The 13,049-nt window shown below is 41.1% G+C and overlaps 1 protein-coding gene across 1 annotated transcript; it reads left to right on the plus strand.

The window, feature by feature from the left end:
• Positions 1–1,516: 1,516 nt before the first annotated feature.
• On the plus strand, positions 1,517–12,896 carry NUP43 (nucleoporin 43). The gene is made up of 8 exons (XM_075087959.1): positions 1,517–3,475; positions 3,669–3,791; positions 4,067–4,144; positions 5,064–5,241; positions 8,206–8,341; positions 9,271–9,422; positions 10,360–10,482; positions 11,813–12,896. Exons 1-8 carry the CDS (start codon positions 3,185–3,187, stop codon positions 12,025–12,027), a joined length of 1,296 nt encoding a protein of 431 aa, XP_074944060.1. The 5' UTR covers positions 1,517–3,184; the 3' UTR covers positions 12,028–12,896.
• The last annotated feature ends 153 nt before the right edge of the window (positions 12,897–13,049 follow it).

The following is a 13,049-nucleotide window of genomic DNA, read 5'->3' on the forward strand; positions in this document are numbered from 1 at the left end:
GACATCCAGCATTCCTGTATCTACTTACCCCTTGGTTGTCCAAACCAGTGTGAGCATCTTGGTCCCTGGATGCCCACGGCCAGTTGCAAGCACCTCCATCTTCCACAGGTACAACCATCTCCCTAGACTCTCCGGTGAGCTGGTGCATAGACAGAGGCACGGGAATGCCAGCAGCCAGTGGGCCATCACTTGATTGTTCTGACATGGAGATCCCACTAATTTTAAGCACATGTCGCATCTCTCTCCTTTTCCACACTTTCACCCATATCTCAATCCTCTAATGGTACTTACATGCATTTATATATAAACCCTTCCATGCTATTATTTCTGTTTCATCCCTTCCCTCCCACCTCATGAACCCATTAGATTTTAAAAATTCTTTGAATTTAAAAAGCATATGAAAAGTTGATCATCACTGTCTGATACCATCTGCTTCTGCATATACATACCACAAACAGAAATTGCCTTGTGAAATGTTCCTGCTGAACATTTCCGTCGTTATGTCCCAAACCCCTCACTAATTGGCTTCTACACCTACAGTCACTCCTCTCCCTGCCTCAGTTCTGTTTTTAACTTAATCACTCTCCTTCATGCAATTTCTTTTTCTGTCATCTCAAACCAGTTTGGTGTGTACCTTCGTTTCATACTTCCTTTTAAGAAATTCACATTATTTTGATCTCGACCCCTCTTTTCCCAGCCCTGCACTCAAAGAGGAGGTGAGAAGGACCCAGGCACATCAGTGACTCTCTGCGTTAGGGGGCAGAGCAGGACCGGGATCCCCCTGTAACAGAAGGTGAGCCTAGAGCCAGGGATGACAATGCCACTCAGCAGGACACCATCCCACGGTGTGAGCAAGGCAAGGCAGAGCAGGGCTGGGGATGGCAAAGGTTTCACCATCAAGCAAAAACAAAGTGAGGCCCCAGGTCAAGCCAGTCACCAAGTCAGGGACGTGGCTGGGCTCAGGCCCTCCTACAGCACAGCTCTGGCCAGGAGCGGGTGCCCCAGCGTGGGTGGGAGCCCCAGGTGAGGGCAGGTAAGGCTTATGAATTCACCTACGGCCCTGATGCTCTGGTCTTAAATCTGCCCTGCAGTGCCCTGCGTAGTGACTGTGCTGGTTCAAGAGATGGAACCAGGCACAACCCCAGGAGTTATGACCAGCAGTAAATATGGTGTCTCCAAATAACTTTCTTAAAATATCGTTGAATGATAATTGGAGGAAAACAGGTTATAAGCAAATAGGGTTCAGAATTAGCTTTATCCTGCCCTGGTACACCCACTGATCTAGTAAGTGCCTTCATTCCCAGGCCCCCTGACCTCTGGCAGAAAGAGGCATGCTTTCAGTTTTCTTCCCTTTTACTCACACTCCTGGCTTTAGCCACATTTAGGGATAATCCATAGACGCTCCTTGTTGTCTCACCTAATATGTTTGGATCCAACACCCAGAGTCTGCTTCATGCAGACTTAACATCTTTTTTGACAACCTCAGAAATATTTGATGAGGCCTATTTTTCCCCATGTTTGTTTCCTCCTTTTATTTGTTGATTTAAATCTGCTATTATACTGAAACAACATACTAATACAGTACACATCTTTCACAGTGATCAAACACAGAGAATGTATTTAAAGGTTTACAGACCAGTCCTAAATCCATCACCGCTCTTACCTCTATCACATAACATGCTGCCAACATTGTCTTAAAAAAAAGTGTAAGACAGGGAAGAAAAATTGTGATTGTCCTTTCCCTCTTAATGAAAATAAGCCTCTATGTCCAACCTAGTCCCTTTAATACTTCCCAAATGCTTCTGAACAAGCAATCCCAAGCAAAGAAAGAAACCATCCAAGAGCACAAGAGAAAAAAATACACACAGAAACAACAAAGTAACCAACAAAAATATTTGCATAATAAAACATTTCAATAATCCCAGAGTGTTATCTCTTACACTTTTAGCTCTCTGGCCTGCAGTTGTATTCTGAGGCTGCCCACTGACCTTTCTCACAAGTGTTATGAGAATTAGCTGAAAATACCCTTGGGGTTGACAGTGACTTGCAGGATTGCTGTTAGCAGCTTAATACAGGGCACCAGAGGTATTGGCTACTGTACAATAATGCTACTGCAGCATGCAACAAAGCTGTTTTAAGGCTTGCGGTACGGCAGACTACAATAGCTTCCAGCTTTTTGAAGAAGTTCAGTATTGGACTCTCCTGTAATTAATCATTAAAAGAAAATGTTCCTCACAATTGAAGTTCAAATGATGCATAAAGCATATAAATATCACTGATTTGGTATCACATCTGAAGGATTACAGAACAGCACAGCAGACTTGATGAGGAACTCAAGAACACTGTATAGTGAAAATCTGACAGATGGTTTTGGCAGGCAAACTGCAATAACACAGGTAAAAGTTTGACCAAGCCACTGCTGCTAATGCTGGTTAAGTCTTCCTGACACAACCTCGGAGGGCTGGCAGTGGCAGCTTTGAAATAAATGCAGCAGGAAATCAGGTTGAAAAAGTAGGAAGGTGCTTGTGAGAAAGACCCTTCCAGCACTGTGGCGACGGGACATAGTCCCATCCTCTGAAATGACAACGTAGCCATGTCAGCCTTTAGCCCGTTTTACAACTAACCTCTAAACTTCTTATTGCACGGTTGTTTAGGTCTCAAGTGAAATGTGATAAAGGAAGTACATGTATGCTTTTGTGGATTTAATGTGCTATTTGGGACAAAAAAAAAATATTGTTGTACTTCTGTTCAGGTAGGAATCTGACAAAGGGAGGAGAGAATCGCTTGCAAGTCTAGACCAGAAACAATTAGTTGCTGTAAAAGTCATGGGTTTTGAGAAAATAGAAGTTGGCAACCTTGCAAAGATGATACAAATGCATAACGTTCGGGGAAGTGGGGCTGGGGGGGGAGGAAGACAGCCTAGCTGTGCAGAGGGGTACGACGTGCACGGGGAAATTCAGTTCTTTTAGTTCTTCTTCTCCCGGACTCGATTTTGCAAATATCGCCCGGGAGGCAGCGCCGGCTTAGTGCCTCGTATCAGCCTTGGCGAGGCCCGAACTTGCAGCGGCAGCACCGGACAGGGCAATGCAGGGCAGGGCAGGGCAGGACCGGACCGGGCACACCCCCTGCGGCTGCTACATACGTTGGGTTCGTGGGGGCCGCCGCCCCGCTCCCCGCCACAGCCATGCTTGGCCTTGGCCCCGGCCCCGGCCCCGGCCCCGGCCCGAGCCCGCCCGGGCTCACTCGCGTTCGCCGCCGCACACCAATCCTGTCCCTCCGCGCTCGCCGTCGCGCCGCAGCCAATGAGCGGTGGCGGCGCGGGGCGGGCGGGAGCCGGCGCGCGGCGGGGGCGGCCATGGAGGAGGTGTTCGCCAAGTTCGTGTCGCAGAAGATCAGCAAGACGCGCTGGCGGCCCCTGCCCGCCGCCGCGCTACGGCACCCCGACGTCTTCGCCACCGGCTCCTGGGACAACGAGGTAGTGAGCCCGGAGCCGCCGCGCCTCCTGCCCGGCGGGGCGTGGGACCGGCGGCTTCCCCCGGCGCGGGGGCGGCCCACAGCCCGCTCCCTTCCCCGGCTGCAGCGGGAGGGCCGCGGTGCCGGGGCCGGCCTCTTGTTACGTGCTCTCGAGCGCGTGTTCGAGTAAAACTGGTGGTATCGTTTCCGTACAGGATAACAAGGTCTCCGTTTGGTCCGTCGGAGATCTCGGCAATGCGGGCCTCAGCGGTGAATACCAAGGAGAGCCTCAGCTGCTGTGTGACATCAAGCACAACGGTGACGTTATGGACATGCAGGTAAAACAGCTGTGCTGAGCAGATCCGTATTTTTTAAAGGCTTGTCACTGAGGTGGTTGTCAGTTAAGTGATAGCTGTTAAAATGCTGAGACTGACAAAAAAAGTTCTTATGAAGAAGGGCAAAACAAACTAGTATCAGTTTGTGGGTTTGGACTGTGGGTTTTTTTTGTTGTTGTTTTTTAACTATACCTACCAATAATTTAGGTTACTCTAAAATGAAAATTATCATCTTGGTACTGATATCCACTAACTGCATGCTTATTATCTCTCTTTAGTTTTTGGATCAAGAGAGAATTGTGGTTGCTTCATCAACAGGAACTGTAACTGTATTCCGTCATCATCAAAATAACCAGGTAAGTAGCTTGCACTGGCTGTAAGCTGCTGTTCCGTGTAACACTGGTCACTTTGGTCTTAGCATAGGATTTCTCAAAACTACTAGAGCAAGAAGCATCTGCATACCAAAATCAATCTTTTGAAGTCTGTTAGAAAAAAGCTTTGGCTTTATACATAAGAGGAAAGAAAAAAGTGTTTTGCACACATGAAACATAAATTAGATTCCAGAGCCAGATAGGCTGGGGTATCCATTAATATGTATCTGTAACCAAATAGTCCATTCACTGAAAACATACCTCAAGGGTTTAGATTGTTTCAGGGGAGTGGGTATTAATTGATTTGTACCTGCCTTTTGTGAGTTATTGTGTTCTTGAACTAAACTACTTATGTTGAATTTCTTCTCTCAAGTGTCTTAGGAGGGAAGATATGTAAACTCTCTAGTCTTTTGATTTGATTATAAATCGCCAAAAATAAATGTGCAATGACTTTTTTTATATATTCACAATGACACAGTAAAGACTAATATTTGTTAGTAGTTTGGTGTGGTACCCAAGATAAACTAAATTCCTTGCAATCAAAATCTAAATCTGACCTTATATTTTGTAAAGGCCTCAGCTCTTTTCCCTTGGCCTGGGGAAAGATTGAAGGGGTAAGCCTAGTGAAAGGCATTTCACAGTTCATAAATAGATTGTGCTTTTTCTGATTTCTAGCTCACGTGAAAAGGACGGTTCAGAGAAATAATGTTTCATTGAAGGGTTGTGTGCTCAAGACTTGAGGAAAATTTAGATCTCTTGATTCTTACTTGTATAGGAGATTCTCATTCCCGTGAAGTAGCATGGCTTTCTTGGAGCTTGTTTCTGGTTATGTGAGTATTCTGGAAGCTTTGGTCTATCAGGATGATTACTTACCAGCAGAATTTCATGTCTGGTTACTACTTAGACTTTATCTGCCAACCAGCGGTGGGAGAAAGCCCATTATCACGTGGATCAAGACACAGCTTGTGGTGGAGCAGCATGTACCGGAGTCATCTGCAACAACCCAGAAATTGTCACTGTTGGAGAAGATGGTAGAATAAATCTCTTCAGAGCTGACCAAAAGGATGCAGTAAGGACTATAGGTATGTCAAATAACTGTTCAAATTAGTTTAGTTTGGAGTGGTTTGTTTGGTTTTTAGCTTCTCAAATGAAAACAAAAAAAAAAAAAAAGGGAAGTTGGTTGAGAATTGAAATAAAAATGTGTTTGCTCCAGATTCTTCCCATATTCCTCCAGACTTCAGATACCTGAAATGTACTTCAGATGTATTTCTACATTCAGATATTTGCAAGTTAATGTTTTAACTGATGGAGAAGTTTCAAGCCTAACATTCTCTGTAGGCTTCTGTTTTATATAGAATTCTTAAATGCTGTGACAGCATACATGAAATATGGTTAGAGTTCAAGAACTATTGTGTTTCAAGTTCTTCGTAATTGGAGGTCTGTGAAATGGTCGTTTCAATTCACTATTTGAACTAAGATTAACCCTCGTAGTGTCCATATTCAAAACCGTGTATTCCTCTGTGTCTAAAGGAACACCAAGAACCAGAAACTGCTGTTTTTATCTGGCTCTTCTGCCAGATATCGTGGCTTACAGTGATCATTTCTCCCTTAGTGAAAAAGCTCCATATTTCCTAGAGCAGTAGATCATGTGATAGAGTAAGATGTTTGTGAAAGGTATCAAAACTTGGTTTTTCTCAACTCTTCTATCATGCTAGTCTCATGGAAATAGAATACAAGTTTGTAGCATCTGTTGGAAGTAAAACTTAAAAGCAGAAATTATTTGAAGGACACTAACACCATGTTTGATAGTGGCATTATTAAACCAGGACTTTCTCCCTGGAACTTCAGTTTGACACAGCACCTGTGTTTCTACTCAAGCAAAATCTTGCCTCTAACGGATGAAGGAATTTACACAGTGATAAGCCAATTAAGGAAGGAAGTGCTCTGGGATTTCTAGAGGGGGCACTTATGTGTGCAGGGCTGTATACACACACACAAGGTAAATCCTATTAATTGCATACAGCCTTTTAGTGAAGCTCCTTGAGAATTCCTGTAGGAAATGTTTCTATGCTTTAAAAAAGTAGCAGGGCATGAGGCATATTTTTATTAGCACGTGCCCCCAAAACACAATAACTTCCCCTTTGAGGGGCCAGAACATTAACTAGTTTAAAAGGATTATTTTATTTTTAAAATTTTACTTTTATAAAGATACTAACACAGAGTGTTCTGGTACAAGTTTAATATGAGTACAATGTTTTCCTGACTCACAGGAAGGAGATGTCCACAATGTGCTCAGATGCTTACATACAGATTTAATAACGTGCAAAATGCAAGTTGTTAGTTTTCTTAGTGCTTACTTGATAGTACTATGTAAAAATGTTTGCTTTGTAGTGGTAGCATCAGCTGCAGTAAGACTTTGCATTGAGGTTTGCTGGCACATAAACATTTAAGAAACCACACATGAATTAACTGAGGAATGTCCTTTTGGAAACGGGAAGGGAAATGTTAAAATAGGAATGGTCCATAAAGAAGTGAATCACACCTATGACCTGGTAATTGAAGCTTACCTGGAATTATGTGGAAGGGACTAGCACGAACTCATTGACACAGTAAAAGCTGGAGAGGGGGAGAGAATATCTTGGGAGATGCTTTCAAGTTGTTCAGGATGGAGTTCTATAGTGCAAGCAACCCTTTGTATGGGTTCCCAATTCAATGACATCTTGACGTTTCCCAGGCGCTGAGCTGAACCCTCAACATGTTTTAACGTGAAGACAGAACCCTTGTACCTCATGAAATATTTGTAAAGGAGTGCCTTGCTATTTTTGTTATTGTTTAATGGATTTAACAGTATAATACAAAGTTGATGTGTTTATAGTCAATCGTCGTAGGAAAAAAATCTCCAAAGGTAAGAGATGATGTGAAAAGCCTTTTGGAGTTGAAGATGTATCATTGATAAATCACTTACTGTTTTTCTGTCACAAAACTTTAAATAACTTAGAACTTTGGTGTTCAGTAATCTAACGTTTCTTTTTAAAGGTGTTTTGGTGTTTGTGGTTTTTTCCCTTCCCCTAGGCTTTATTTAAATAGTAAGCAGAAAAGAAACTCATTCAAATATCTGTAACTATGCATCAATGTAGCGTGTTTGTCTCAAAATCAGAAAAGGTTTGCATCTTAGGCAGCAAAAAATTCACCTATAGTTTCAGTGTGGACTTACAGAAATAATTTTAGAACACTTGAGGTGAAAGCAGACTTAACAATGTTATCCCATCATAATAGAGATGAAAAGTTTTATACATAATAACAATCAAAATATAAGAATATGGAGTCTATGTTATTCTCTCCTAAAGCCTCAAAAGTTTCACCTCAATGTGAAGTGTTTGACATTGTAAATTATTCTGACCAAAAGAAGCACTGGAGAAAAGGACCTGAAAAAAGAGCTTTGCCATTTAGTTATTAAGATGAACAAGCAAAGTATAATTCTGGCTTGGCTTTAGGGACAGGGATGGATACCCCATTGACAGTTCTTGGGAAAGGTCTAAAGAAAGCTGATTAAGTGCTTCCGTCTACAACTGCTTAATGTTCTCAGCCAGAGTTACTGTTTCTTGTGTTCTAAAGAACAACTGTGTTGTGAAAGGCTCTGTAGCTCACCTTGTGTCAGGAGATGCAGAGCATATAAAGAAAACTCTTATGAAAACCCTTATGAAAACCATGGAGCTGGCTAAATCGATTTCTCTTCTTAGGAACTATAGAAACAAATCTTACGGATAAACAAGTAGTTCTGTAAACACCGGAGCTAACTAAATACAGCTTCTTACAGATTTGCCTCAGTAGTGTTTGATATAGGAAGCAAGGGCTCCTTTTTCACAGGGTACCCTTGCAACACTTAACATTTCACATGACACTGGTCTGTCTCTGCCCCTGAAAATGCAGAGATTGTAACCATGTTTAAGCAGCTGTGTTCTGTTTTCTAAAGAGTTACTTTGTTGTAATTAAATAGAGACTAGCATTCCGTAGGTTTACCTGAATGCTTTTGTCATCTCTTGCAGACAATGCAGACAGCAGTACGCTCCATGCAGTGACTTTCCTTCGGACAGTTGAGATCTTGACAGTAAATTCAATTGGACAGTTAAAACTATGGGACTTCCGACAGCAACGAAATGAGCCGTCTCAAATATTGTCTTTGTAAGACCTTCCTTTTTTTACATATTTACTGAGAAGCACGTGCTACTTTATAAATCAGATCTACATCTTTCCTGGTATCTTCTTGGCAATGGGATGATAAATGATTTTCTTTTTTTTTTTTTGTAGAAGGTTTTTAACTTCTTTGGTATTTGAATAATCAAAAGCAGACTCTGCTTAATGGCTGAATTACCGTTGTGGCTGAGCATTGTATTAAGGTGGTCTGTTAACTCTTGAAGGGCAACTGTACCTGTACACTTGCTCTTTTTTAAGAAGAAAAATAGAAAATCAAACCAACCCTCAACCCAAAACTCTTTCTCTTTCCCTAATTAAATATATTTTACATCTGTGTTTCTCTACAGGCCTAATATAGAGCTTCTAGCATTTGAAATGTATTTGAATTATAATTTTGTGCCTTATACGGGATTGTGAGAAAACCAACTGAGATAGCTTCAAATCCCGTTGTTGTCTGTAGAATGATTTCCGTTGCTGTTAATAGGCTGTGGTTGAGGTACCTGATTTTCTTAGTGCTCAGTCTCCCTCTGTAACTTTTAGTGTATGTTGAAACTGTAATTATAATATGAATTTCAGAGTAGCCTTCTTATTATTGTAGGTATGCTTAGAGTATTATCTGTATGCAAGACTCGCTCACTCCTGTAAAGCTGTCAGATACCGTGTAGATGCTGTATACCAGAGGGCGCAGAACCTGATGCTTATCCAGTTGTAGCTTCACGTTGTTGCCATACCTCTGATTTCCAGTAGGTGTCATGCGGCTTCAGCCCGTAGTGACCAGATGCTGCAGGAACTAAAGCTGCAGTCTATACTGTTACCGTGTCCATCAACACTCCAGGGATTAAGAAGGAGGAAATAGAAGTTGAATAAAGAATTAATCTTTTGTTTGGTTGTGGGTTTCTTTTCCTTCTCCTTCGCAGGACAGGTGACAGAGTTCCACTGCACTGCGTGGACAGGCATCCCAATCAGCAGCATATTGTGGCCACAGGAGGCCAGGATGGGATGCTGAGTATATGGGACATCAGGCAGGGTACTATGCCAGTGTCCCTGCTCAATGCTCATGAAGCAGAAAGTAAGTATCTGAAATTGGGGGGGGGGGGGGGGGGAAGAAGGTGGCATTTTAGAAAAGTTTCTAATTTCTGTAGAAAAAAAAATTAGGTGTTGTAGCTACAATAGAAAACAATCACATAGTTGCTACTTAATATGTTTTCAACCAGTTGGCTTCAGTTTTTCTTCTCTGTATATGAGACTTCTTATCTGAAAGCCAACTGTAAACTAAAACTAGAATTTGTAAGCAGTTCTTTAATGCGTCATTAGATGCATTTAATCAGAATGGCTGTGTTTCTGGAAGGGTAGGTATATTAATAGTCATAGAAATTGATGCTGTGGTATGCAGGTATAGTAAAGCAAGAATGGAGTTACTAATGAACTTGAAAACATGAGGAAGGAGGTAAAACTGAAGATAGTAGAGATCCACTGGGTGCCTCCATAATGCTGAAACAACTTGCTTTCCTGGTAGCTTTATATGAACAAGACAGCAATTCATTTTGTACTGAAAATTTGACTTGATGACACAATTATATTTAAGGAGTAAAAAATACTTCTGGAGATGCGAAGTTTTACTGACTTAAGTATCTTTTCCACAGTTGCAGACACAAAATAATAATGTGTGTGCTGGGAAGGAATGCATGCTGTGTGCAGATTTAAACTTAATAGTAGGGAAGATGGCATGAGAAAGTATTCAAAATGCCTGAATTCAGATAAGATTTTAACAATTTGCACAGTATGGAAAATGCAACAAAATAGTGGGCCTCATATATATTTTTTTTTTTTCCTTCCCCTTTTCCAGGGGAGGGAAAACTACAGTCAATAACTAAGCGTGGGGTTTTGGTGGGGGCCTGGGTTCTCATAAGTGCACGTCCATACCATACTAGCCAAAGCACACTGAGCAAAGTACTTGATACTTGTTCTGAAGTGGTTTTGTTTTGGGTTTGGTTTCATATTTCCAGTGTGGGAAGTTCACTTCCATCCATCCAACCCCGATCACTTATTTACATGTTCTGAAGATGGATCTCTTTGGCACTGGGATACTTCCACAGAAGTATCTGAAAAACCATCTTTTCTTCATCAAGGTAAGGATGTTTGAAGTCAGTTAGCACTGAATTTGTCAGTTGGCAACGTAATTAAAGTCAATGTTCTCACACGACCCAATTAATAACACAATCCTAATATAGAAAATGACAAGCTGGTTTCCTTTCTTAGATAGAAAGCCCTGATAGGCACTTATACTACTACTTATAAGGCTACTTGTAAGGCTGTGAGTGTTTTGTGGTCTGTTTTTTCTGAGGTTGTTTGGGTTTTGTTTTGTTTTGTTTTTTAATCCTGGTGTACTCTGTCCCATGTGTGAAGAAGCATACCTAGTATTTCAAAGATAGGTAGTGTTCACTTAAAAATCGTCTGTATATAGAAAAGACATGAAGGCAGCTTAAATGACCCATCACTATCTGAGTTTCTGAGGGAGATATACAAAATGTTATAATACCAAAATAATTGCTACATAATAGGATAGTGGAATTACAAATTTACTGTTCAAGGTCATAACTGGAACTTTCAATGAATGAAACTGGATCCCTTTGTATGGTGGCAGGATTTTAATTAAAGATACTGACTTAATATAAACATTTTTCACATTCTGGTCACAACAGCTGCTTAATTGCTTGCCACTTCAGTGTGTGAACAGTGAGGAAGCTTTTAGATGTCCTGTGCTGCCTTGGCCTCAAAGTTGCCTTTCAAAGCTCAATTCCATATAGGGAAACAATAGGATAACCTGCAGGTTGCACTCTGCATATTTTCAGGTATATTAAATATAAACCCTTTAGCACCACTTCAGCTACTTGTTAATTTTATGCTGAATGATAGTTCTCAAACTGTGAGACTTCAGTTTGAATGTAAAATGTCATGTGGAAAAAATTCAAACTCAGATCCAGGTATATCCTTTGATGTAGACTAAGCAGGGAGAAGGGACAGTAGGGAATAACTGTTACTAAAGCAAAGCTGATGCCCCAAATATGGCAAGACACTGTATAAACTGACTTTTATTCTTAGATCTGTCCTTGCTTTAGTCTCTGGCTGGAAAAACTTTTAGATATTTACCACTGTTCAGCGAGATGAGTTCTTTGCTGTACTGACCTGTCTTAACTGAAGACAGAGCTGGTAGCAGGTTTCTGTAATCATTTCAAGTACTTGATTTTTTTTTTTTTCCCCCTAAGCTATTTTTTCCTTTGTTTACCAAAAAAGATGACAACATGTTAACTAATCTGAAAACTTAATGTAACTTAAATGTGAAATGATATTCCCATTATGTCTGTCCCATACCTACTATGTTTCTCCAAGTTCTGAGAATATATAAATTAAATTGAAACTTGTTTCCCTCTCTTCCCTCTTTCCTTCTCCTTCTTTCAGGAGGAAGAAGTACTACCTATTTTTCCCACAATACCATTAACCAGTCTGTAGTAAGTGCCTGGCTAAGCAACGATCCTACCAAAGACCGCATGGAAATCACCAACTTAATTCCAAATCAGACTTTGTCTGTGAATAGTTTAGATATTTTAGGACCATGCCTAGTATATGGTACTGATGCAGAGGCTATTTACGTGAACAGACAACTTTTTGCATGAAACAACTCCAGCATCCCCAGACTGAAGTACTGATCACCCTGAACTACTGGGAAGTGCCACGTTCATTCTTAATGATGCTCATTAGTCTATTATCAGCATGTGGGGCAGAAGCCTACAGCTTGGTCCTGGTACTGCAGAAGAAATGTAAGGTACCTCAGATTGACAGCTGTCACTCGTTATTGATGCTCCAGGATGGGTAAGTGAGCAAGCTTACATATCAGTTTGCTCCCATTTCTTCACCAATGCCCATTTGGTTTTGGTAGGCAGGAATGTAGTCATTAGAACAAGATACTACTGTAAAATTATGTCCATAATACACATGTGTGTACCCTGCGCCCCCCCCCAGTAAAAATATTTTTCAAGTATTAATTCTAAGGCCAGACTATGGGGTTCTTGGAAATTCTTTTTATGTCACCTGAGCGAGATTTTTTTTTTTAATCTGACTTTTTTTATATATTAAGGGGACATAGCTTTTTATGTTAGTTCATGAAAATTGGAAGGGGAAAACTGTTAAAGCTGTGAAGTGTGAAAGGTTCTATAAGAATCTTAGCATTTTAATAACTATTTTGGATTATTTACAGCTTCATCATGGACACTGCATGTTACAACTTGATCTTGATAATGCGCCGGTAACTCTCTCAACCAGTGAGGTTGAAGCGTTTTTTATAGTTGATGTGATAACTGACAGATGTGTTGGCTGTGTTTTCAAGTGCGAGAATAAGACTTTCTAAACCGGAGACAGTCTTTATCACAATTAAAATTTCATATCTGGTCTGTCATAATCTGTGAAAAGTTTTATGGTTAGTGTTGTACCTACCTTTTGTTGCAGAGGACCCTTTCTCTTTTTAATAAAAAGCTTTGCACAAGAATATTGGTCTGACTTACTAATTAGCTGGAATAGATATAGTCATTTGCAGGACGGTAAATCAGCACAAGTTACTTGGACCGATCCTGGGGACTCAGTCTGAAGGAGGGCAGGGAAACCTCAGGATTTGGGCAGCAGCAGATTAAGCTGTAAGGCT

Source organism: Phalacrocorax aristotelis, chromosome 3 (genome assembly GCF_949628215.1).
Source record: "Phalacrocorax aristotelis chromosome 3, bGulAri2.1, whole genome shotgun sequence".
NCBI lineage: Eukaryota > Metazoa > Chordata > Aves > Suliformes > Phalacrocoracidae > Phalacrocorax > Phalacrocorax aristotelis.

What these genes read in the sequence shown, in the direction of transcription:
- NUP43 (XM_075087959.1), top strand. Translation starts at nt 3,185, where the DNA reads ATGCTTGGCCTTGGCCCCGGCCCCGGCCCCGGCCCCGGCCCGAGCCCG. An exon ending in GTCATCATCAAAATAACCAG is followed by an intron (nt 4,145 to 5,063) that starts GTAAGTAGCTTG and finishes GTTACTACTTAG; the next exon opens with ACTTTATCTGCCAACCAGCG. An exon ending in ACCATCTTTTCTTCATCAAG is followed by an intron (nt 10,483 to 11,812) that starts GTAAGGATGTTT and finishes TCCTTCTTTCAG; the next exon opens with GAGGAAGAAGTACTACCTAT.